Source organism: Aphis gossypii, chromosome X (assembly GCF_020184175.1).
Source record: "Aphis gossypii isolate Hap1 chromosome X, ASM2018417v2, whole genome shotgun sequence".
NCBI lineage: Eukaryota > Metazoa > Arthropoda > Insecta > Hemiptera > Aphididae > Aphis > Aphis gossypii.
Window position 1 is genome coordinate 39,138,817 of NC_065533.1, and position 26,841 is coordinate 39,165,657.

Genomic DNA, 26,841 nt, shown 5'->3' on the forward strand with positions numbered 1-26,841 from the left:
ATACCGATATATGTACGATCGTATATAGTAGCTAATTGAATAGGCTGCGTTCAATAGAAGTAAAAAACGACGATTTGTTTAGTAGATAATGTATACTTACATAAATTAGTTTATAGTGGATTTAAAGTATATATAAGTAGATTTTGTTGAAAATAATCGATATTTAAGCTCGTATCAAATTATTAGATTGCTTTAGTTACTCGTTTATTGCATTACATCGCGGATAATTAATACCAAATTTCTACCAGTTTTCCTAAGTACAATATTTTACAAATTAATTTTTTTATTTTATATTTGTATCTACATTCTACGTTGTACCTAAGTATACAGTATACTGATACTGATGAGTGATGACTGATCTATTGTAAATATAACAGTAGCCATAGTGGCCCACGATGAGCCACTTCATTGCGTTGCACTTCCATCACTCGTAAACATCGTTTCGTGATCTTCATAAAAAATGCTTATATGTCGTAGCATTCGTAGCAGTATTTCTACTTTATCACGACCAACGACAGTGGATTGCATTGTATAATAAAACAGTTTTATGTCCATATATTTTTTATTTTTTTTTTTTCATTAATTTATATATAGTTGAAATGATAAAATAAATTGCATATAGTTGACTATATTATGAAATATGAATGCATACCTACATTTTTGGTAAGATCACATTTTTACTCATATTTTCTTTACATTTGAAAAACATATTTAACACGGTAAGGTTGAATTGTTTGAAATTATATAAATACATATTATTTAAAGATTTTTTAGTGAGCATATATATCTAACTTTAAGTCTATACAGTTTACAATTATATTGAATCTAAAAAATTGCATTGTTCCGTTACGTTTCATCATCGCAGATTTAAGTCATGGGAAGCAGGGAAAATATTACGTATAACTCTTTACATTTTACAATGTATCTATTATCTATAAATATTATAATCTTTTTATAATATATCTATTTATATATCTTATATTGGTAAAATTTCCATGAATCATCTGTTTTAAATTTTACATACGAATACTGGGATAATTGTAAAAAACTATCCACAATACATTTAACATTTTAACCAAATAGTAATTTAAATATAAATTATGATATACTTACCTAATGAATTCGCATTGTCTGTATCGCGATTCGTGATAATATAAATGTAAATGGTGAAGTGTAGGTGTTAAATATTTTTCAAGCTTTTTTCCCCGATTATTTTGAAAAATACTGGTAATTTTTTATTTTTAACACCTCTTAAGTACAAAATATTAGATTCAATTTTCTATCTAAAACCACCTTCAAAGTTTAATATCAAAATATTTTTTCTACTATTTAGGTATCATATGCATGATAAATATACAAAAAAAAAAAATATATTTATACATTCCTCACTGTAAAGTCAATACCTATATTCATCATTCCATTCAGAATCTAATAAAAATAAAATTATTCAATATAAATTATTAAAATTATTATTCATGTTTACTTATTTTAATGCTCAGTACCTATTCATGGATCACGGTAATATAGGTATTTTAAGTTCAAGGGCATAGTCTATTTGATCGCTTTATCCTGTAAACTAGCTACTAGCTCCCTTCCAGAAAAATAAATTATTTAATTTCCTTCTATGGTGGTGAAGGGCAACATCTCTTATACCCTTGGCTAAGTACTACATTTAATAGGACCACATAATTTTATATATATTTATAAATATATTAATACAATTATATGATATTATTACTTACAGATTTTAACTATATTTTTTGTTATCCACTTGCAATGGATACCTATTTAAGTTGCCAGTTGGTATTAGATATAAATCATAATATTACTTTTTTGTACATGAGTATAATGTGTAAAAGCTGTCGAATAGTTATATGCTCACTTTAATTCACATTCAATTTTTTTTTTAAATATCAAACATCATTTGAATTCAAATGAAAAATAACAAAAAATCAACAAACAGTCCATAGAAATGTGCCAATACCTATGTTTATATTGCTGATTTGCACATTTGTACTCAGGAGTTATCCATATTTGAATACACACCAGCTACGAGCAAGTATAGCTACAAACTATTATTTATAACGTTCGTTTTAATTTAAAAAAATTAATAATTGTAATAAATAAAGACATAAAGTTAGGTATAACTTTAAAGTTCAAAGAATTAAAAGAATTAAATTCTTAGATCTACAAATTAAAATGCAATGCACTTAATATAATAAATAAACAAATGATAATGCAATGGCTTGCAATATAATGTAATGACTGTTTGAATGCCTTGGCAGTATTATGTAACGTATTAATCATCGAAAATAATTTAGGTCAATAATATTAGTATTTTACTATTCTATGATTATGTAATAAAAAAATTTGCTTCAATATTTGAAGTCATATAAGCTTCTTAATAAATGATTTGAATAATATGACATATTTATTATTTGTTGAATATTTGTTTACCCATAAATATTAATTGAGTCGTAAAGAAAACAATCATGCAATATCCATGTATTATATTAAAGTATTAAACTAAATTTATAATACTGACTTCAGAAAAATATCATTACTTATAGAAAGATGAATTTTTTTCCATCAAACAACTAATAAGCATGGTCCTGCACGTACGGAAAAAAGCGTATATTCGTATACGGTGTAAAAAAAATTGTCATAAAAATGTGAAATAAGAAAATTACATAATATTAGATCGTAATGCAATATATAAGAACGAAGGTCATCTAATGGCCTTAGAAAAACGTCTACAGTAATTTGTTCTAATAAAAACAATTTAATAAAATTCAAACTGTAGATCGACACGTTCGAGTTTCCCTAAGACAATAGTCTTTATGTACATAGTAATAGTATAGTATAACTAAGAAGTGGCAGTGACGTAGCTAGACGCTTTTTCTTGAGTAGAGAGGCCCAATATTTTGACGTAGTAAGGATTATTAATGAATATTTTTGTTAAATAATAAAATAACATAGTATTGTATATTATACATTTATTTTACCCATGTATATATTATAATATGTGCATTTATTTTAAATTTTCAAACTAATAGTAGGTAGGTACCTACCTACCTATAGTAGTCATATATACAACTACACATTCAATACGATATAAAACATTTATTTTTGAAGAAAATAGAGTAGTATTCTGGTCTTACCCGCTGGCTACGCCACTGAGAAGTGGTAATAAGTATCTACCTATAATAACTGTATTATTGGTCACCAATCAACACAATATAATAGCTTCAGTGTCATAAAAATGCTTTACGAATAATACTCGAATATACTATCTTCACACTTATACCTACTGAGTAGTACAGAAACTATTTCTCACAAAATGGTTTTCAGATAGGTTCCTATACTGAGAAAGTTTAAAAAGCAGTTTGATGAACTATGTTCGAAAATATACCAAGTGCTATATCCAATCCTCAATGTTCAGATTGCTCATATCAGTAGAATTCATAAACATATATAAAACGATTGTATATGGTGAAATTAGTCCACAAAGCGAGCTACACTGATGCCGATTTCAGGATACTTAACAATATAATATTCAATTATATTCACTAGAAGGGTTAAACCTAACTCGTTGATTATTTCATTTAAATAAATAAAATATTAAAATATATCATAATACATTTTTGGAAAAAGATACGGTCACTTCGTTCAGAATTGTTTTACGTACCAGCTAAACAATTTATAGCCCATTTAATTAAAGCTCAACACGTCTATGATTTATAATAATCATCTGTTCAAATAGGTACTTAATTTCGAGTCGGTATATTCGAAATTTAATGGCTATTAATTATACAAACTACGATCGTATGAATAAAGTTTAAACTTCAAAATTCAAAATATAATGTCATAAGAGGCGAATACAATTATTATTATTATTTTTGGTGGAAAAAATAGTATTGTCTAAAGTTAACATACTCTTTAGAGGGTACCATCACTGGATGATTTCCTTTCCATCATGTGTTTCTTGTGTCATTTTTATTACGTGCTATGTGAGTCATATTTTTTACTTATGGTGTTATCAAATACGGATTGTAAATTTTCATTGAAAAAAAATAATAATAATAACATACCCTATTAATGGACTAATCGGACTATTAAAACTTAAAATGCCACAATAAGTATGATTTATGAGTATCTAATAATATTAATATTAATTAATAGTGTTAGAAAAACTTAAACGCAGACTAGGCAGTATAGCCCGCAATACTTAAATTATTAGGTATATAAAAAAGCTACGTTATGTCGAAAATATTCTTCTATAGTATACGTAGTAATATAGGTGCTCTTAACCCAGACGCCGTTGTTCGAGAGAAGGATAGTGACAGTGTTATATAGGTACATCATAATATAGGCTTGGATCCAGCCTACATTAACGGGGGCGGCGCATTATAAATATGTTTATATATATTTACTATTTAGATACCTACAGGTTAACACGAATACCTATACATATAATAGTATACTTAATTCAATAAATAAACATTAATATTGTTTTCAACAAATTAAAAATTAATGTTGTATAAAATTAAAAGATGAAGATTTGTGACGGAATAATACAACAATACATTTAAATAGGACAACAAAAAATATTAAATTTAAACAAATTAAGTAGGTAACACATTTTGATACGGTCAACGGGTGGGGAAGGGGGGGGGTACCGCCCACCATTGAATCCGCGACTGACAATATACGGGCATCGGTGTATGCATTTTCAGAGAAAATATGCTGCAATTTGTTGCATACTAATACTCAATTTAGTCCTAAAAATATTGCAGTGGAAGGTGGAACTCGTACAACGGTGGTAGGAAGAGCATCGTCCGTAAATTGTAACCGACCTCGCTAACAAAGTAGCACAACAGCCGCGAGTGTTCAATTCTAAATAGCAAATGTAAATACGCGTCCCGACATTACCGTTTTACTGCGTAGCAGCAGCTGCACCAGCTGACAGCCTTGATAACAACAACAAACATGTACGCTGATTATGTGATAACGACGAGTAGAAAATAAAAACAGTCGCAGTAGTATTAATAATATAACAATAATATAATATTTATTGCCATTGTCGTTTAAAAATTTCGCAATGGAATTGAAATTATATTATTTTCGTTCAAAAACATGAAATGTTTCTACACACGGAACGCTGTGTCTCGTTGTGAACTTTTTCTGCCATCTTTTTAGTGTCGTAAGAGCCTTTGATTATTATTATTATTTTTTTTTTTTCATAAGTTTCTGACTTTTTTTTTCTTCTAAGTTGTTGACGTTTTTTCTCGTACTGTGTGACCATGTATATAATTATCATCACACTCGTGTAATTTTATTTGCTTTGAAATGACAATATCGGATAACCTTTGGACCATTGAAACACTAAACTGTGTCTGAACTGACCGCGAAGTTTTCAAAAATGTCGGCAGATTCTCCATGTAAAGCATCTAAGAACCTGATCGGCAAGATAGTGCTGCCCGGCCCTGTTGTCGATCGTTCAATTATTGATAGTGTTGCTGGGTTCATTAATGATGTTGTTCCTCATGTGAGTATTTACTTGAACGTACTTATGTAGTACTATATTATTCATTCCATTATGTTCATTCTGATTATTAATTTATGTAACATATTTACTTTTCAGGGATATTCTAACATTTTAAATGTAGACAGTAGAGAAAAAATTCTATGGACACAATTTGAAACATTAGAAGCTAATGAATTTCCTTCAAACTTTGAAAACGATGAATCGCTTATGTCTGGTGTATCACCAATACTTCTTATTTTGGGTTATGGATTTGGTGTTCAAGTATGATAATTTAATATTAATAATAGGTGTATTATTTTTAACTTATTTTAAATATTCATCAAATTTAATAATAATCTTTAGTATTATCTTTTCACTTTTATTGATAAATGTTTTAATATATAATAATAACAAATATAACTATACAGTAGATTATTTTATTCACACTTCATATTTAAGAATGTTATATCAGCTGTTGTATACTATACTTTGTTAATAATTTAAATGTTTATTCTACTTATATTTATTTTAGAGGGATGTTTTAAATTTTTTTTTTTGAGGTTTGTTTGTGTTTGTCACCAGCATGTTAAAAGTTATTGAATTTTAAATAGAGAGACAGTTAATTATTATCTTAAAAAAATCATATTTTTCTACTTCTTATTTGAGTTATATGTAGATCAAATTAATAGAAAAATAAAAATTATAATCTTAAATTCTTAAAGTTAAATAACTAATTGTTTGTTAAAGATATAATACATTTAAAATATTATATTTATGTTAGTTATTTATCATTAATTAATTTAACATTATATTACATCATATCCATTATTAGTTTATTTTATTTATTAATTATATTTACATTACTTATGCAATGATATGAAATAATAAATAAATAAATGATATCTTTAAAATTAATAATAATGATAATGCATTCATTAAAATAATAATTCTTAGGAAATATTCAATTTATTTATTAGTTATTAGAAACTAACAGATAAATTTATTTTTTGTTTATTAGATCTAACATAACAATATAATATATATTTAATCAATATTATATTACAATACCAGAAGCTAACTTTTTTATTATTTGAATCTAATATTATTATAGAATATCTAAATTGTTTAATTTAGTAATGCTCTACTTTAAGAACAATTTTGGCTTTTGAAAATCTTGTATTAGTCTGTAATTGAGATACTTTTATGAATGAAAACAAAAAAACCTAATAATATTATAATAATTTTTTTTTCAAAATATTCATATTCATTTTTTTTTATTTATTTAAAAATACTTTTATAGTCATAAAAGTTCGGATAACATTGTTCCAAAAAAAAAAAAAAAAATAGAATATTCATTTATTTTATTTATTACTTATTCTTATTCATGCAGAATTTGTAGATAAACATAGTTAACTAACCATTTGATGTGGGTTTTATTTAATTAAATATTTAAATGTGACGAAAAAATTACTGTTAAGTTTGATTTATAAATTAATTATATGTTTTTAAAATTCCCATTAACATTTAATTTATTCTTTTAGGCAAAAAATAATTGCATTTTTTATTATAATTTCTTGCAAAATATTAAAATTTGTTTTTAAACTTATATTATATACACATTTAATTTTCGATGTAATGTTCAAATATCATTTTATAGTAATTAAATCATAATAAATTCTAATGCAGTTATTAAGCTTGAGATAATGTCATAAAGCATTTTACAATTTAGTATGTAATAAAGTGTACAAATATTCTAAACTTAATCAATTACTTTAGAATTTTAATATTAATTATTATTCATATTTGTAGTTAAATAAACAAAATTATTATGTTAATAGGTTTTACACTACAATTTAATACTTGGATATGAGTATCTGTTTTATAAAATGGCAATAATGAGTTTAAAAAAATATTTTAGGTGTGGTATATTGGTGCCAACGGTGAAGCATATGAAGTTTTATCTTGGTCACAAGGAGTTGTCAAGATCTTAAAATTTATACCTTCACCTTTACCGGAATTGAAATTTCGACAAGACCCATTTGCTCATAAAAGGCCATTAATTGCACTCTGTGATAATTCAGGTGCAGGACCACAGTATTGTTCTGTCAGTTTTATATCATTAACTTGTGGAGATGTGGTATTTAAATCTAAATCAATAAATATACTCTCACTATATTTATTAATGATTTTTCTTTTAGGTAAAAACCATTAAGTTTAAAAATACTGTAGTCGATATTGCTGTAAATAGATTTGCTATAGCAGTAGTCTTTGTAGAACGTATTGCTGTGTTTGATGCCCTCACTGTGGAAGATATAACTACAATTACTACATGTTATCCTAGTCCTGGAATTAAATTAAACCCTATCGCATTGGGAACAAGGTTATTTTATTTTGATTAAATTTTATATACTATAATTTTTATAAATAAATTTTTGAATAATCAATAATAGGTGGTTGGCGTATGCAGATCAAAAGTTGATCTCTTGGAACCGATCAACAGGTGGATATGAGGGTGAGAATGGCCATTCATATACAGCTACAGTTTTGCATGCAGCAAAATCATTAAGCCAAAGTTTGAGAGATTTAAGTGGCTCTGTAGCAAATAGTATTACAGGCGTGCACAATTCAAATTCAACTCATAATATATCAGTTGCAAATGATTCTAATCAAATGAATCCAGGGATAATTACCATAATTGATATTAAAGTATGAAATCTTATTTTTAATAATTGGAAAACGTGTTTAAATTAATTTAGTTAATGTTTGTTTTATTTTAGAATAAAGTATTAAAGGAGAATACACCACAAGGCCCTGATATTATTGCTCATTTTTCAGCACACTGTGAGGCTATTGTTGCTTTAAATTTTGACCAGTCTGGTCTTATGTTAGTAACTGCTGATAAAAATGGTCATAGGTTTAACGTGTTCAAAATACATCCTAGTATATTAGGTTCTTCATTTGCAGCTGTTCATCATTTGTATACGTTACACAGGTATATGATCATTAATTAATCATATTATATTTAATAGACAAATAATAATTTTTTTATAAATAATAGAGGTGACACCACAGCTAAAATTCAAGATATTCAATTTTCAAGCGATTCAAGATGGGTGGCTGTAAGTTCGCTTAGAGGAACAACTCATATATTTCCAATTACACCTTATGGAGGACCTATTGGTTTACGTACTCATTCAACACCACATATTGTAAATAAATTATCAAGGTATGATAATATGTGAAGAATATTTTTTTAGATGTGTTGTATAAATGTTATTTCTACTGGAAAAAAATATATTTTGTCTAACCTTAAAATTAAATTTTAGATTTCATCGCAGTGCTGGTTTAGTGACTGATGGCCGAAACAGTCCTGTGATGACAGAATCATTACAGAATTCTCAAATTGTGTTGCCATACTCTAATCCTTGTGTGTCACCTGTACCACATTCAATTATTGTACATTCATTGTGCCAAATTCGATCACAAAGTAATAAACTAAAACCTGACGAAACTGGAATAACAACATGTATTAGACTATCTACTTGTTTTTCTCATGGCCGTGTGCTGGATACAGCTGTGATCAGAGAAATGTCTAATGTAACTTATAATCCCAAGAAAAATATTGCAGATTCTTTATATGTAATGACTAGTAATGGCATCCTTACACAATATGATATGTATCCTATGCATTCAAATGGTAAGTAGAAATTTTTTTTAAATGATAGTTTAATGAATTGTGATAGCCTTATTGTATAACTGAAGTTTATTAATTTTAATAATTAGCAATATCCAAAGAAAAAATATTTGATGATACGATGATAGAATTAAATATTGAACCAAAAACAGAATGGAATTTGTACAAACCGCCTCTTCATGCATCTACTGTTAACCCTCCATTAAATCGGGGTAATCCATTGTTAGATCTTTATATAAAGTTTCCAGTTACAAACTTGTCAAATATTTCTGAAAAGAATTCTTTAGAAAGCATTGATGAACGTTGGCTATCTCAAGTAATATATAAAAACTAAATTGCTATTAGTTTTTTTTTGTTTGTTTGTTTACTATAAAGATACTTCTATAGGTGGAAATAAGTACACATGCAGGCCCACATCGTCGTCTTTGGATGGGACCACAATTTGTGTTTAAAACTTGTAGTTCTTCATTAGGGTAAATAATTAAATATTTTATATTTTAGTACCTATTTAACAATTTTTTATTAAATCATTTTACAGGAGATCTGAATCTGATACTCAATTGAGTGAAATTGAAAATGGATCACTATTATTAAAATCAAACCCTGTTAGTGTTCCACAAAATAATATCAACAGACAGAGCACTCCTGTGTTCATTGAATGTGGTTCAAATAGTATGTAGTCAAAAATAATTACTTTCTATTAATTACCATAAAAATATTTGTACACTATTCTGTTATTAATACATCACAATTGCTTATAATATTATTGATTTTACTATAACCATAAAATTAAATTGATGTTATTGACTTGAAATGGTAAACTTATGATACGTAGTATACACTCTTTTGGTGAAATGACGTATGAAATTATCCATAAAAAGCTCATTCATAGGAAATTTTGAAGGTTCAACAGGAATCGAATTTAATGGTCATCAAGTAAATAATATGGCACTGAAAAGATAACCATCTCTTATTCTTTTCTATAAACCAGGTTTGAATTGATTCTTTTTAATAAAGTAATTATTTCAATTACAAATTAAAATTGTGTAATTGAAGTTTAGAGAGCATTAGCTCAATTTGATGATTCTGTATCATCCAATTCATTAAATTCATCAATAGCTATTTTCAATCCAGCAAGTTTTGCAATTTTTTAGTTACGGTTCTTTCTAAATCTTCAACAACATTAGATAGTACAGCTTTACGTTTTGGAAATATAAAAAATCTTGTACTTCTTCTAACATTCTCATCTCTTATGCAATTATACATTAAAAATGTATAATAAAATAACAACTAAATAATATTTTGTGACAATGAACAATTTATTAATTATATATTATATTAATATAGTATAATACATTTTACAAAACAGTATTTTATATTATTTTACAATCTAACTTAACATAGAATTTAATATATAACATAATATAATCAATAATAGAATTACTATTTTATAATACGATAGTATGATGTTATTCATGTTGTAGAAGCTTTATCAAATTAAAAAAAAAAAAAAATGATCCTTGAAACTTTGGAAGTGTTTTAGTATTCTTGACCACTTCTTATTAGTTTTTATGGTCTATTTGTAAATGACTTTGTCACTTCAATTTTAAATCTAACATTATTTGTATCATATATTAATCATTTACAATTGGATTGTAATTACTGTTAGGTAAATAATATTAAAAAGTATTAGCACACTAATACCACTATGGTGAATGGCATAATTGGCATTACAGTATATAACTACTACCACAAGAGTGAGCCTCAAATTATTGAATTAATGAATTCAATTTAATTAAGTATTCTTTAAAATTGTCTATTAGTTTAATTTCAAAATTATGTATATGGCATTTGAGATATGTAATGATATTTTTATTGAATTATTTGTAATTTACTTGTTACCTGACTTATTGTATGTTAGGAACCACTTTATGATGAAAAACTGCTTTCACAAGGCTTGTCTTGTTATCTATCAAAGATATAATATAAATTTTGTCAGAAACTCGTTTGATTAGATTTATTAAAAGTCTGAATTCTTTTATTTGTTTATTTATATTATGATTTATCAATTACAGGTAGTTTTGATTACTCACCAAAGTTTTTAGATCTCAATCCAGGAGATTCATCTGATGTATCATCAGATCAAGGTGAAATTAAAATATTGGAAGATTTGGCAGAAGCCATGAATGAAAACCTTCAAATTAATAAATCAGGTAATTGTGTTAAAAGTTATGTATGTATTAACTTTATAACATTCATTGAGTATGATATATTCTTCAAAATAGTTTTTGGTGACATTAACTGCAATCTTTAAAATTGATTTACTTATACATCTTTATTTGAACATTATATTTGGATTAAAAGGACTTTTCACACTTCAAAATAAGACTTTCAAAGAAAAATGGTGTATGTAGTCAACCAAAATTGATTTCACTAATTCAAATGTAAATTAAAAATATTTTTATAATTATAATATATTATAATGTATGTATATAAATTTTAAATATAATTTTGTTCAATAAAATTAATGGTATTGTTTAAGTTAAGTCAATATTTTATTATACTGTAATAAATTATTTTTAATTTTTAGAACATTCAGAACCTGAGATAATTGATGAAAGTGAACAAATTGTAACTGAAATAATTACTTCAAAAAAATGTAAAAAAGCAAAAAAGAAAAAAAACAAGTAATAGCTTAAGAATAGCTTTCTTTATATTTTTATTTATGTATGATATTTTGAATTTAATCAAGTTACCAATGTTTAAGTCTAAAACATTTTATTTTAAATAAGAACTATATTTTGTGTCCTTTTATTCTTATACTGTAAGTCAGTCATTATTATTCATTGTACATATAATTAGGTTTCATCATACTTATTATTTTAAGTTTACTTAATATCTTATTTAATTTATCATAAACTGTGTCTATCTTATGTGTACTGAATTGTCAAATATTTTGATCAAAAATATATTTAATAAAAATTACAATTTATAATTTATAAACCTTTAATTAAAATAAGTTTATTAAAACATTTAAATTGAATTTCATTGATCAATTAGTACTAGTATAATATATTAATATTACATTTATTTTTATATGCCAATATAATGTCATTTTCCAAGCAAGTTGTAATATAGACATTGCTCTATTGGTATTGGTATTGGAAGCAAGAAAAGTACTTACTGTAGAGCACAATATATTTTTTCTGTTGTTTGGTTTTCATAGGTTATATTTTCATGGTACAGTAGAATATTGTACAAATAGGTAATTTATTATTAAGATCTGTGTTTCCTATTTTATAATATTTGTTTGGAATTGTTATAAAAAAAAAATAATAAAATTGAACATGAAAAAGTATAATTTCTAGTTATCCTTCCAATAAAATAAAATGTAAAAATTGTATGGTTTTAAATTAAATCAAGTTATCAACTCAGACTGTGATTCTTGCAGATATTGTTATTCAATATTTTAACAATTGTAAATACATATTTGTAGTAAAATACTAAGTATGACCGGAAACTTCTTGTACAAATAAATTGATTTTACGCTGAAATACAAATTAAAATTTTATAGTTTTAAACTTTGATTTTAACTGAGAGTAAATAATTATATTATATTAACAGTTGTATGGTGGGTTCTCGATAATTGAGTATAGTACCATTATAATTTATTTAGATTAACAATATTTTCATTATATTAACTTATATTATGTTGTTAATTTTATTTTATCAAATTAAATGTACATAAATTAATAAATATGACCAAGTGAGTTATAAGATTGTCCTAGTTATAAAGTTCATGGTACCTTTATACGTCAAGGTTTATTGTAAATTATTATAGATCTATTTTATCGCCACTCATTATTAACATGTATACTGATTATTGTGGTTAGCAAAATTACTTACTAAATTTTATGTATTTCAGATTATTTATTTTTATAGTTTTGAATGTTTCATTTTTAATTGATTCCTCTGAAATTTGAAAATTGAACATTTAGATCTTTGTTTTTTTTTTATGTTCAAGAGTGTAACTTTCACTCCTTTAATTCTGTAATATAAAAACAATAATATTATGACATTATAACACTATATATTAAAATATAATGGTTATAGTAAGTACTATAAATAGTATTCATATTTTTTTTTTTAATAAAGAATATTACAGCTTTTGATTCTTAATACTTATAGATATCTACAAGGTATAATAAACTATATTTGTTTAAAACCTATGTATGTACCTATCTACTGTATAATTTATTTTGTTCTATACCTTCAACTTATACTTTATAAGATAATACAATGGTTGTCAAATTAATGTAGATACCAATACCTAAATCATTTTACAATTACAGAAATTGCAAACTATCAGTTTTTACAAGCAGTTTAAAAAGTAGGTGTTCATGCATGTAATATTATGTGAAGTATAAACATGTGATAATAAATTATCAATAGGTAGTGTGCGCATAACTTCTACAAGTATTTGCACCAAATGTTACACTCGCGATTTTGATTCCATGCATATAAAATGTATAAAATGTAATCTTAAAATCAAACATAGATAAGAAGAAATAAATGCTTTAAATTTTAATGATAAAATTTGAAAAAAATGAAAGCGATTTTTAACAAAATTACGAGAAATACATATTTATTTTTAGAATTATTATCGCTTTATTAATATTTACTCGTCATGAATAGACACAAGATATTTGTGTAATCTACAAAATAATGACTGTCTACATCGCTTTTATAACTGTAAATAGCTATACCTATAGTTAAGTGAAAGTGAAACAATGGTAAAATATTTTAAGATACCAATATAAGTTGTGTAATGTGTATACACATTTTCCTATAATAATAAAAAAAAACATATTACTTAATAATGTATTTAATTTATAGAAATTTATTAGAAACAGTGAAATAAATATTAAAAAATAATTAAAATAATTGATTCAAAAAAATAGGCGTTTAGATTTTAAAACTGAACTTAATTATTATTATTATCATCATGACTTATACAATTTAATTCTATTTTAATTTGCTTAACAATTTATATGGTTTTCATTAATACAATTTTTTATTATTATTTTATTTTCCACATTAAATTTTTACTACCTACTTACTTTAACGTTCGCTTTATTATAAAAATTAGTAATGATAAAATTAGAGGCCGTTCCGTCTCAATACATTTCTGGCTATGATTCTGCTGTGTTAATTATAATTTATAATATATAATTTGGTTATGGCTCATAAGCTGGGTTCGGGACTTTAGCACTAAAATATGGGCATTTATATGACCCGATAAACTTAAAAATATGCACTAAAAATGAAAAAAGCACTTAAAAATTATTAAAAAAAGGATTTATTTCATATAAATGTAAAAAATAATTGTAATTTAAATATAATTATTAATTAATAATAAAAATACAATTTTTGAAAAATATAACTACGTGGTTTTCGATTTATTGAGTATTTAATATTTATAAATCACGTTTATGTGCTACATTTTTATGATAGATATAGCTACACAAATAGTATTACTAAACTCAAAACAAATTTTTTAAATTAATCATTCAAAATTTTAATTAATACATTTTGAACAATAATATCATACATCAATCGTTAAAAATCGTTAAATATGCGTCAATATAATAATAAAAAAAAATATATGCATACAAAAATCTTTAAAATATGCAAAACACCCAAAATATGCAAAAATGTGTAGAATAAAATTTCATATTTGAATTCTCCGTACTATAAAACGTATTTGTATATAACTCTACTATGTTTTACATCACCTATGATGGATACCTATGTAAATGCTATAAGTCCCGAACCCTGAATTCATAAGTTTTCCAAAGGATTATTTATTTTTGTATAATATATTATAATAATATACAAATTGTACGATGCATACAAAATTATCATACACGAATAAAATATATACTATAAGCATATTTTTAGTTCTACTATATTTAAAATTAAATATCATATTTATGGATTTATGCGCTAGGGTGCGATAGGGACTAAAGATAAGATGTGACATTTCATAGTTTTATATTATATGAATCACTTATTTCACAAGAAAAATCAGAAAAAAATAAGTTAATGTGATAATTGCGTGTTAAAAATACAATGACCGCAATTTACTCAAATATTAAAACTATAATTACATACATAAGTGGTTGTATACCTACTGAACGCAAATCTGATAATTTATGTTGTATGTTTGTAAGCGGAAATAACTCGTGTAGCGTCCTCTTACGAAGAACTGATACAGAGTACAGACCGACTTTAAGGAGTTAAATGCAAATGCATATCGCATGTGTAGTGATTGATTATTAATGCGAGTGACAATGTGTAAGATAAATTAGGCGCTTTCGCGCATGCAAGCACTGTCTTATTATCAATGCACTACACAACTTAACTATTTTGTTTTTTTTTTATCCGATAAAATGTCTAAAAACCAACATATTTGAATTCGTCATGAAATTTACTTTAAAATAACTTATTTACATTTATAGAGTATAAACTTTATGACGAATTCTAGTAGGTATGATTTCAGATGTTTTATCCGATGACTATATTATGATAGTCGGTACATTTGGCACGAGATAGGTCTATTTTGAATTTTGAGAGAAAACACAAATAGAATCAAATTCCTTAAGATTGCAATAATTGTGTTTAAAACGACATGAGCTTAAAAAATAATATTACTCACGAATCAAATCCTCTGATTTCTACTTTTCTTAACTTTGTAGCAACGAAAAGCTTGTACAAATTGACTACAAATGTGTAATAAACATTACCCTTGTATTTGCTCAACGACTGGTCAACTTCGTTCAGCTAAGGAATATATAAAACGTAAACAAATAAGTTAAATATTGGCATGTTAATGATTATACTCGTATAGAGGTCAAGTTTTTGATTAATTAAAGTTAAAACTAAGGAGTTATTAAATGTATTCAGTAGCAAGTAGTATTTATAAGACAATGAAAAAAATGCATATTAATGTAGGTATCCATCAACTATTAAGTCTATTAAATCTTAATTTATAGATTTAATTTGGTCATACAAGTTTAATATTAATAATAATATTAAAATACACAAAATATGAAACTACTAAAATAACACAGGTTACAATAATACACAGTTATTTAAACAGACATAACAACAACGAAAAGTACTATGTGTAAGTACCTACATATTAGGTATACATTAATATTTTACCGAAATTACGATTCACAACAACAGTGAACACTGAACAACACAACACGAAAAACGAAACGGTTATTATTGGCCGTTGGCACATTACTAATGTTGTTAGTACATTAGTAATGTTTATCAAAGTGTGATTATCGGAAATTTAAATTTTAGATTCTAAACGGAGTGATGAATGTATTGAATCTACAATAATGTGTGTTTTTTGTGTCTGCAGTGTATAGTGTATACAATAACTTGTCGAAATAATGCTTCAATTTAAAACTTCAGGGATGGTTTCCGGTGGAAAATTGAATATCCTTGGTTTTTAAGTAGTAATAGCTCAAAAGGTAATCACTGTAAGTACTTGAAATTTTCTACAAATGTTTATATTAGAGTTATCTATATGTACACGGTTAAATTTTCAAAATGTTCTGCCTTTTTAAAGCTATTTATAGACAATTGAAATTTTCGATTTTTCCAAGTATTTTTTTTTCTTTGAAATGTCGATAAAACTTAAAAATTTAATACAAGGTTTCTTATTACAATAAAAAATAAAATAAAAATCTTTTAAAGTTTTTTTTTTTGTAAGCGTTTAAAGTTCAACATTTTACGAAATATGTTAAAATAATAAAAGTGATTTTGTAGTTGAAAATTTTAAAAATTTTTAGTATTTATATCTAAGGTTTAAAAATTCAACACAAAGTTTTCTATAAGTTTTCCTTCAAATAACCATAGAGATAGAGAAAACTCAAAGCTAAAATGTTATGTTCGTCTAAATTTAAAATTTTTACGAATTTGCGTAACGATTACGATTTATCATCAAACGATTTTAAATATTTGTTATTATTTAAAAAGTAGAAACCGTAGAAACTCAAAACTTTCATCAGTTATTTAGGTTGGAATTTTCTTTACATATATTTAATTTTTAAAAAATTTATTTATATCCTAGGCTAAAAAATTATCTCCGTTTGTAATCGTTTTTCGCATAGAATGATACCTATAATTGCATTAAAATTGAGCACATTAATTATACCTAGTGACTTACTCTATGTCCGAGGTCCACTCTATACCTACTGTTTAGCAGAGCGTTACCCACTTGACTACCCATTTTGTCATTACAATAATGCAATAAAAATCCGTCTCGACGCGGTTGCCCGGTGCGCGCCAATGACGAATATCAGAGTACACGGTATAATAATTATTATATTGAGAACATTTTGGGAAAAAAAATATTTTGTAAAGTTTCAAGAATTTGTCAACTTTTGTAAAATATAAGTATCTATTTTATACGCTAGGAGCCCCCAATCACCCCTAAATCACCGCCTATGGGCTATGATAGGGTACCTCGACTCTCCCTAGATATCTTATATTCGTATTTAATAAGTTGTTCTTCCGACTACAATACAATATGTTAAAATATAGATATAGAGTTTATTATTATATCTAAAAATATATTGGTTGTGATATATTTTTTTCGACTCATAAGACAATTAAATGAGGGTTAAGTCGGTATGTTATGTCCGTTCCAGCGTTACTACCTATATGAGGTTTCGATCACAAAATTTGAAGTCTATATAACAATTTATAAATCATTCATATACAATATACATATAGTACATATCACAGTACCTATGTCAAAATGTATTAAACTTTGAGTTCAGGCACCTTATTGTTATAATTTTAAACTTGGAGGTACAATTTATACATAGGTAGTATATAATATATTTACTTAAGTATCTTCCATAGTTGCACCAGTTGTACCCCCTTCTGCACTATTACATAACCACCAAACGGAGTTTAATAGGTAACTATAAAATATTACTTTCAAAACGTTTTCCATGGACTTTGTCGTCGTCACTAGCATCGAATCCATTTTGTATATGTGCAAACACAATGTTTCTATTTCGGCTTTCATCGCTACTAAATTGTTTGTCAAGATCCGTAACTTTTTGTTTTTCTTTTTTAACGTATGTTTCAGTTGTGTCACCATCGTATTTACTCTGCTGGCTTTGTACGCAATACGCTGGTTTCTCTCATTTTTCGTAGATAAATCTTTTATTTGTAAGCTAAGACCTATTTTTTTAGCTTTTATTGCATCCATTATCTAAAAATGCGTTTAGATTTAAATTAAAATCAATGTCCACAATAGTTTTGTTTTTCATATTAGAGTAGGTACCTATACTAGGTATAATGTATACGAGAATTCTATACGGTACAAAATAATATAGGTAATAAATAATAATTAATAATGTTTAAACATCTACCTGTTTTTGGGCTATGATTATTTTATTTAGACGGCTATTCTCTTTCATATACATTTTGTTCTCGATTTTCAAATCTAAGTTGTCTGATTTCAGTAACGTATATTTTTTATCCATTTTAAACCAACTATCTGAACATTTATTTAACTAAAATAAAAAAGTATTTTAATAATTGACAAATTAACTATTTATATCTAGGTACAAAAACCAAATTAGGAAGATGGAGCTTAAAATAAAAATAAATTCTAATTATTAATTTTATAAGGCTATGTAGAAAAAAATTTATTTAAAAAACATTTCATGGAAGGTAAATTCCTAAATCCTTTCTGTATACCTACGTATAGGTATACGTATAGTATCTGTAATGAATTAATCGCAAACATATGGCTTTAGTACATCAAAAACTTACTTCGGTTTTAATAACAACATTTTCTTGTAAAGTTCTTTGAAAAGTTGAAGACATTAACTTTTGTAGGTTATTCTGAATCGTTGTAGATAGTTGCAAAAGTTTAGCTTCATTTTGACATTTCATACTGTAAATAATAGTTACTTTAGTAATTAATACACTGTTTGTTTAGATGTGTACTTTTTAAATACAGTCATCGATATTTTAAAAATGCTTAGGTATACATTTTTTACTTACTGTTCTTTGGCTATAATAAGTTTTTTCTCAGTTTCATAAAGTAAATTATCGTTTTCTCCTTTTAGTTTTGATAACTCTTCCTCTTGTTTTAAAAACTTATCAGTTAATTGAGTTCTTTGTTTTTTAAACTCATTCAACGAATTTACTTTGCTATCTGCATACATTTATAGTTTGATAATAATAATTTCATGTATTTGATTTGTTGACACTTTTAATTTTGTAGATTAAGACAAGATCCGATTTTCAATCAAATTTAACGTTAGTTTCCTTTTCCATTTAAAATAGCCGAAGAGCAATTTTTGTATTGTTTTTAATATTTAAATATGTAATTAATTTTTTAAAGTATCATAAACATAAATGTTTTTGAACCATAGTAATTATTACATGAAAGTTTGAAACTATTTATCATTAAAAACTATTTACAAATAAATAAATATTATGAACACGAATTATTGTAAATTCAATGCATTATACCTACTCACTTTACATTTATAAAATTAAATTTCATGATTGTGTTATGATGTATATTCGTGTTTGGTGAATGCTGACTGTCACTTGGTAAATACCGACATACACATCCTAAGTTAGTGAATGTTGACAAATTAAAAAATATAGACCTTTTCTAATTACTAGTGAATATTAACATTAACATGATAATTTTAGTCGATGATGGCATATACAACACGGTTTTGGTATGTATATACTAATTATCTTTATAGTATTGATAATATTTAAAATACAGAATAATACATTACTACATAATATTATAATTTAATTGTAGGTATGAATTAATTATTAAAAAAAATTGAAAATGCTATCTTTTTGTTTGGATATTTTTAACTCAAGTGCAATACGTTTTTTCTTGTACTTAGCTTTAGATAATCGAATGTGTTTAGATGAAATTTGATTTATGAAGTCATTGTTTATAAGCGTTATAATATTTAAGTTGTCAAAAAATTATTTTTTTTATTTTATTAATGAATTGGATAAATAATATATTATACTATTTAAAGGAATAAAAAATGTACAGCTTTTATAAGTTAATAGACCGATTTTAATTGTTAAAAATTATAATTAACAATGGCAGCTGAAGCTGTTGTATAAGTACGTACTTATGTGTAAAGGGTATAATGATCCAGCTCCAGACATCAATCATTATCTATTAATATATTTTTGATAGATGTTATTTATTTTAAGATTAAGGTAGAAATAATACAATTGTTTTATTAGCATTAAAAATAATAATATTTGTTAAAAATAGCGTTGTTTAAAAATTTTTAAATGAACTAAATTTTGCTGAATGACTTAAATTATCATGATTCAAATAAATTATAACATTATAAATATACTGTACGTAGTTATATTTTATTTTTGGAAAAAAATAAACTGTTATTATATGCATATTTATTTACTACCTATTCAAAATTATAATATCCAATAACTTATTTAATAATTAGGTACTATACAGATTACAGAATTTAAGATAATTATGATGCAAAAATTATTAACCATACAATTTATTAGTAAACTATTAATAAGAGGACAATTATTTAAAAATATACATAAAATATGGTATTACATGGTATCAGGTATCACATGGATATCTATAAGTTTTCTGAGTTTTCATAACTAATGTCTGTAAGACTGTAAACATCATATTTCTCGACAGAACGACGAACGAAAAGCAAATGATAAAACATATTTTGATATTCAGAATAATATGGGTGCGCAGGGTACGGGCTTCATATCCACATATGAAGTTAAGATCAATAAATAGCAAATAAAATGTAATAAGTAATTAAATCTTAGTAAATTTAGATAAATTGTTCATATTCTTGTACCAATAAATATTAGCACGCACCTATAATAAAGGTTTTAAACTTTTAAATTAAAATTATTTTGGTTTAAAAATATAGCTACGTAGTCGATGTTTATATATTATTTTAAATTTGATTTCAATGTATTTTATTAGTATTTATACTATCCAAGGTTAAATTTAGTTATTTCCAGATATCAGCTATTATTTAAAAAAATTAAAATATTATAATTATAAAATGTAAATAATAAACTTTTTTTAAATACGGCACTACTTACATCAAAAAAATACAGTCTCTAGTATATAATGCCTGTAGCCTGTGCCTTCTTCTGTCAGCCTGTATATATGTCAATATTCACTAAATAATTACTGTGAATACTTACAGAAAGTACAAGTTTAATCAATGTTTACTGTTTGAAATTTGAAATTCACTAATTGCAAACATTCACCAGATTTAAATTTAATAATAAATAATTGCCTATGGGATATTTTTAACTATTAACAAACTTTTATCGACTTGGCCTAACGTAATGTTAAACATGTTACAATTATTTCAGTATGTACTTAACTATTTCAAATAGATAATTTAAAAAGAAAAAACTGGTTATAAATTATTATCTTTTTTTATTTGGTTTGATGCCTATTTAAAAAATGTACTCACTTAACAATCCAATTTCTGCTTTCAATTGTCCAAAAACTGTTTCAAATTGTCCATTTTTTTTCATTATAATGTCTTCATAGTTTATTTTTTGGTGTTCAATAGTCTATACAACAATAATAATTTTTATATTAGGTTATACATTTAAAGAAAAATGTAATCGATAGTTATCGAATAGTTATTATATTAGTTAATTTTTTATTTTATGAGGACTTCTCACTCGAATTTATTATCTTTATTTTACAACTGTGTAACATAGAAAATTTATGTTTAGTATCTATCTCTTTATTAGTTATTAATTATTATATTAAAAAATAAATAAGGTAATAAATTATAACCTTATCGGCTCTTTCGATGTTTTAATTTTAAAGTTAGTTATGAAAATGTTTAAGTTTTAATATTTGTCATGCATTATGCAAAGTAAGACAATAGGAAATAACTGAATTTGATAACATTTTCTTCAAAGGCTGAGTAAGTTAGTTAAAAAAAAAATTAGATATATATTCAAAAACTGCCTACCTATTTATCTTGTTAATAATATATTGATAATAAAAATTAATTCAACTTAAATTACAATTTCTAGTAATTTAAATTTGATATTTTTTTTACTAATTAGGTACATTTAAATTGATGATTAGTTGAAATTATGTCTTAATAATAAATATATTTTTATCAAAATGTTGTTAAGAATTTTATTTTGTTGTGTGTGTTGTATCGATTATAGTATAGTAGATAAGAGTCTTAAGTGATAAAGGTACATACATACCGTTTTTAATGTTGAAACAGTGTTTTCCAAATCAATAATCTCGTTGTTTTTCATTTCAACTTGTCTCGACAAATATGCTATGATGTCACATTGACCTTCTTTCAATGAATTAGCTTTTTCTCTTTCCAAATCATTATTCCTCTCCAACTCAGCACACCTATTGGTTACTCTATAGAATACCACAAATTTATTTATAAACAACAATCAAATACGAATACAATATTATAACTATAAAGACTAGTTATAAAGTTTGGATTTGTTATGTTTGTATAAAAACTTAAAATGTGGTGTAATTATATAGGTATAACAATTTTATATTCTCGAGGTACTGAAAAAAAAGTAAGTACTGCAAATAAATTATACAAGTATATAGTAGAAAGTGATCTTACATGGTTACAATCTATAGCGAGTAGGTAGAAGGTACATTTGAAAATGGTAAGTTTTTGTTTTTATATCAATATATTTTAAATACAATACTATGCAAACAGTTAATTTTGACAAAACGGACCATCTACATTTAAAACTTCAGTAAGTAAGTGTAATCATTAATATCTTGTATCGATTTAAGATTTTTAAAAATATTTTTATTCCTACGTAAAATAATTATTTTTTTAAAATTGAAAAACCTAATACAAATATTTATTATTTATTCAACCGTTTGTTATATTGTGTATATTACAAAAATAATAAATTAATATTATACTGGGTGATTCTTTTATTTAACCACACTCATTATTTAAAAATCTATTAACATTTAGAAAATATTTTTAACATAATTTCAAGTCAAAATAAAATAATATTTTTTAACGTTCAAAAAGTTATAATTTTTTCAATTTTTATTCTTTTAAATGGCTACATATATTTTTAATTTCATATTTTGAAGACTTGAAGTAGAATATTTTTCAGAGTATTAAATACATAAAAATTTTAATTCGGACTACTAGCCTATAAGTTATTCGAATTTAAAGTTGGTGAGCGGAGTGGATACGAAAAAATCACCTAAAATGTTTGTCTACTACTTCAGTCACTAATAACTTTAAATATTTATAAAGTTGTTTACATTTAGATTTTTTGATCGAAATTCTCTGAAAATAATTCTGCGCTTTAGAATATGAAATTAAAAATGTATGTTGCCGTTCAAAAAAGTAAAATATTCATTTTTGAAAAATATTTTTTAAAACGTTAATAGATTTTAAAATAATGAGATTTATTTGATAAATAAAAATTACTCTATATATATATATCATATTTAATAGAATAATATTATAAAGGTCTATAAATTACTACTAGCGCAACGTTAATAATAGGCTAGGTATATTACTAAAAGCATTAGAGAACTACTTATAAAGAATCTTGTGATGTTATATTTTATGTCTTAGTTGTACAAATTTAGCATTTTCGAAATTTCGAACTGTAAAATAATTTACTAATTTTTACGATTTGCTTTCAAAATTTTATAAAAATAAATTAAGTTTATATATTTTTGATACTTTTAAGTTGTTAAAAAAAACAACTTATTTGAGATCTTATATTACATTTACTTTGGATGAACCTTAAAATGTTTATCAAAACTAAAAAAAAAAAAACTTAAAATGCCCATTAATAGCTTAAAATAGGTTTACCTATATATTTTGAAAACTGTGTTGACTATAGACTATTTTAATTTAAGTAACAATTGTTTTAAATTTCTATGATAAATATTCTTTGAATTATATTAAAATAATAAAAACTACTTCATAAGAATTTGTTATTTTATGTAAGAATACTTAATATTTCATCTAAATTTAAACTTCAGATGACCATTAAAATATTTATAGAGTTACGCTTAATTTTTTTTATAATTCTTTTAATAAAAATTTGGAACCTTGTAATACATTTTAAAGTATGAATATTGTATGCATTTTTAATTACAAATTAATTTACTCGTTTTTACGGCTGTTGATGAATTTTATAAACATTTTAACTTCAATCGCTCATAATAAATTACCATAGATTTATAGTGAATTTTTGTTTCATTTTTATTTTATTGCTTATAGTATTGTCATTTTTGTCATTTATAACAATTATAACTATATTTCTAGTAACCATTTGTGATAAAATTAATATTCATAGTTTATTATGTAATAATTTAAAACGTAAAATATGAAAAACAAAAGTAAATACCACTAGTATTAATGTGAAATATATTTTTTAAGAGTACCTATTTAACCATATAAGCGTATATGGGTAATTTAATAATTATACCGTTATAAATATTTAGTATATAATATATAGGGCTATGGATTTGATGCACTAAAAACATTAAAAATGTCAAAAAATTTAATAAATGGCTCTAAAAATTCATAAAATGCCAAAATTTATAGTATAAAATGCTTTTAAAATAATTTTTAATTTAATTTTTATTCTTATATAGGATATTATACATTAGTACCTAAATTAGTACATTAAATTGTCATGCATAAAAATGTGTTTATAGGTATACTTTATTTAATTATAAAAAAAAAAAATTAAAATGTTGATTGAATTTAAATTTCGTGAAACATTTTTAAAAATTTTTAGAATGGTGTAAAACAAAAAAAAATGTTTTCAAATATGTTAATCATAGGAATTTAATTAATAATACCGGAAAATGAACTAAAAAGGGAAAATATTACCTACAAATGCAAAAAACTGACCTAAAAAATTAAAAACGTCAAAAAATTCAAAAATATGCAAAATAGAAGTTTTATAAATCGATTGTTAAATAGATAATTCAAATTATGTACTTACAAAGCTACGTTTCTTAATCACCAAAAAAAAACTGCACTTTTCTACAAATTTACAGCCCTAATAATATATATATCAATAATGTACAATAGTAACTGATAAAAAACATACATTTTATGATCCGAGTGGAGCGATATTACGTATATGTAGTTATGTCATATGTATTCAAGTTTTAATTAAAGTTTATACGTATTTCATAAATGAATCACTCATATTATTATATTGAATTGATTACAGGTAATATGTAAGCAACAATTAATATCGGAAACAAATTATGAGGTTTATAATCAATATAGTTCCATCATAGCAAAGCATGTCTATGTTTAATATATTATTCTGGATATTTACCAACATTTCAATCGTTGTTAATGTGCTATTAATGGTGCATATTTCAATTCCAACAATTTAACAAGTATAACGATATATTAAATAAATAATAAATCAAAATATATTTATGTGAAACATTCAAATTAAGAGTATTGCCATAAATACAATAAAATGTTATTGATATTTTTATCTCGCCCTCTTTATCAAGTTTAGTCACTTGTATAATATATTACTGTAATTAATTCTATAATACCTATTATAATTATTTATTCTATACCATAGGCTGATATACGATGTTTTCTGTTGCAAAAATATAGTTCAATGTTCAACATTATAATTTATAAAAGTATAATATAGATTAGAAACTAACTATTGTTTCCGCTTACCACTGAGTGAAATATCCATGTTTTATTAATAAAAAATTTTGTTGATTAAGAGATAAAACTTTTGTTAATTCAGTAAATTGAAATTTTTTTGAAATGACAAAATTGTTTTCTTGAATCTACAATACTATTTTGTATTTTTTAGTTTGATATTAATGAAATAATTTATTCTATAGAATCGTTATTTATAATTACGCAATAATTTTCATTGAGTTCATATTTAACACATACATTACAGTGATCAACTCAATGATAATATACACTCAAAACTTACTGCCTATACAATTTGGAGAATTCTAAAAATAATTTATTTTGAAGGAGAAGATTAACCGCTTCAGATTCTCACCTACATATAGTTGCACTTATACATAATTTATGTCTGTATCTATATACATATAACATATGGTATAATGTTATACTAATTAATGCTTTATAATAAGAAAATAATTTCAGTTGAGTACGAATTAAAGGCCTAAGTAAAAATAAAATAAAATAATAATAATATTACGATTGATTAAACCAAATTTTAAACAATAGATACCTGGCGAGTTTTTCAGTGAGATCAGCTATTTGTATATTGTACATGGTCCGATCCACTTCTTGCAAAGCATCTTTTTCTTCTTTGACATTCTTCTTTTTGTGACCTTTTTTATTCTTTTTCTTCTTTGCAGGTGAATTTTGCATGGTTAATTTTCAAATATGACAGCAGACCTCTGTGAGTAACCCAGTGATATAATCGGTAGATATTGTTTGTTAGTAGCGCCCTGCTAAACTGTGCAACGGAATGCTCGGCTAGGTTT

The 26,841-nt window shown here is 24.6% G+C and overlaps 2 protein-coding genes across 8 annotated transcripts; one reads left to right on the forward strand and one right to left on the reverse strand.

Annotated features, from left to right (window-relative positions):
* Positions 1 to 4,788: 4,788 nt before the first annotated feature.
* On the forward strand, positions 4,789 to 12,216 carry LOC114129442 (breast carcinoma-amplified sequence 3 homolog). 6 transcript variants are annotated; one of them, XM_027994176.2, is made up of 14 exons: positions 4,789 to 5,548; positions 5,645 to 5,809; positions 7,446 to 7,664; positions 7,726 to 7,907; positions 7,978 to 8,233; positions 8,305 to 8,519; positions 8,586 to 8,753; positions 8,854 to 9,224; positions 9,311 to 9,537; positions 9,609 to 9,694; positions 9,760 to 9,893; positions 11,297 to 11,434; positions 11,586 to 11,665; positions 11,812 to 12,216. In XM_027994176.2, exons 1-13 carry the CDS (start codon positions 5,423 to 5,425, stop codon positions 11,633 to 11,635), a joined length of 2,337 nt encoding a protein of 778 aa, XP_027849977.1. In that variant the 5' UTR covers positions 4,789 to 5,422; the 3' UTR covers positions 11,636 to 11,665; positions 11,812 to 12,216. The 6 variants fall into 6 exon arrangements, 4 of the variants coding, with proteins under 4 accessions (XP_027849977.1, XP_027849978.1, XP_027849976.1 ...); XM_027994177.2 differs by having other exon boundaries at positions 11,586 to 11,627; XR_003592835.2 differs by having other exon boundaries at positions 4,790 to 5,548; positions 11,507 to 11,665; positions 11,812 to 11,869.
* Positions 12,217 to 12,624: 408 nt separating this feature from the next.
* LOC114129443 (cilia- and flagella-associated protein 157) lies at positions 12,625 to 26,841 on the reverse strand. 2 transcript variants are annotated; one of them, XM_050206119.1, is made up of 10 exons: positions 26,583 to 26,841; positions 22,566 to 22,734; positions 21,803 to 21,905; positions 19,326 to 19,479; positions 19,092 to 19,215; positions 18,686 to 18,829; positions 18,244 to 18,525; positions 15,940 to 16,064; positions 13,128 to 13,269; positions 12,625 to 12,769 (listed from the first exon to the last, which is right to left on the reverse strand). In XM_050206119.1, exons 1-9 carry the CDS (start codon positions 26,723 to 26,725, stop codon positions 13,158 to 13,160), a joined length of 1,356 nt encoding a protein of 451 aa, XP_050062076.1. In that variant the 5' UTR covers positions 26,726 to 26,841; the 3' UTR covers positions 12,625 to 12,769; positions 13,128 to 13,157. The 2 variants fall into 2 exon arrangements, with proteins under 2 accessions (XP_050062076.1, XP_027849979.1); XM_027994178.2 differs by having other exon boundaries at positions 12,626 to 13,269.

Coding starts and splice junctions, on each gene's coding strand:
- LOC114129442 (XM_050206118.1), top strand. CDS start 5,423: ATGTCGGCAGATTCTCCATGTAAAGCATCTAAGAACCTGATCGGCAAG. Junction 9,538..9,608: donor ATGAACGTTGGCTATCTCAA/GTAATATATAAA, acceptor ATACTTCTATAG/GTGGAAATAAGTACACATGC. Junction 9,894..11,296: donor CATTGAATGTGGTTCAAATA/GTATGTAGTCAA, acceptor TATCAATTACAG/GTAGTTTTGATTACTCACCA.
- LOC114129443 (XM_050206119.1), bottom strand. CDS start 26,725: ATGCAAAATTCACCTGCAAAGAAGAAAAAGAATAAAAAAGGTCACAAA. Junction 22,735..26,582: donor CTCACTGAAAAACTCGCCAG/GTATCTATTGTT, acceptor GGTATTCTATAG/AGTAACCAATAGGTGTGCTG. Junction 19,216..19,325: donor CTTATTATAGCCAAAGAACA/GTAAGTAAAAAA, acceptor TATTATTTACAG/TATGAAATGTCAAAATGAAG.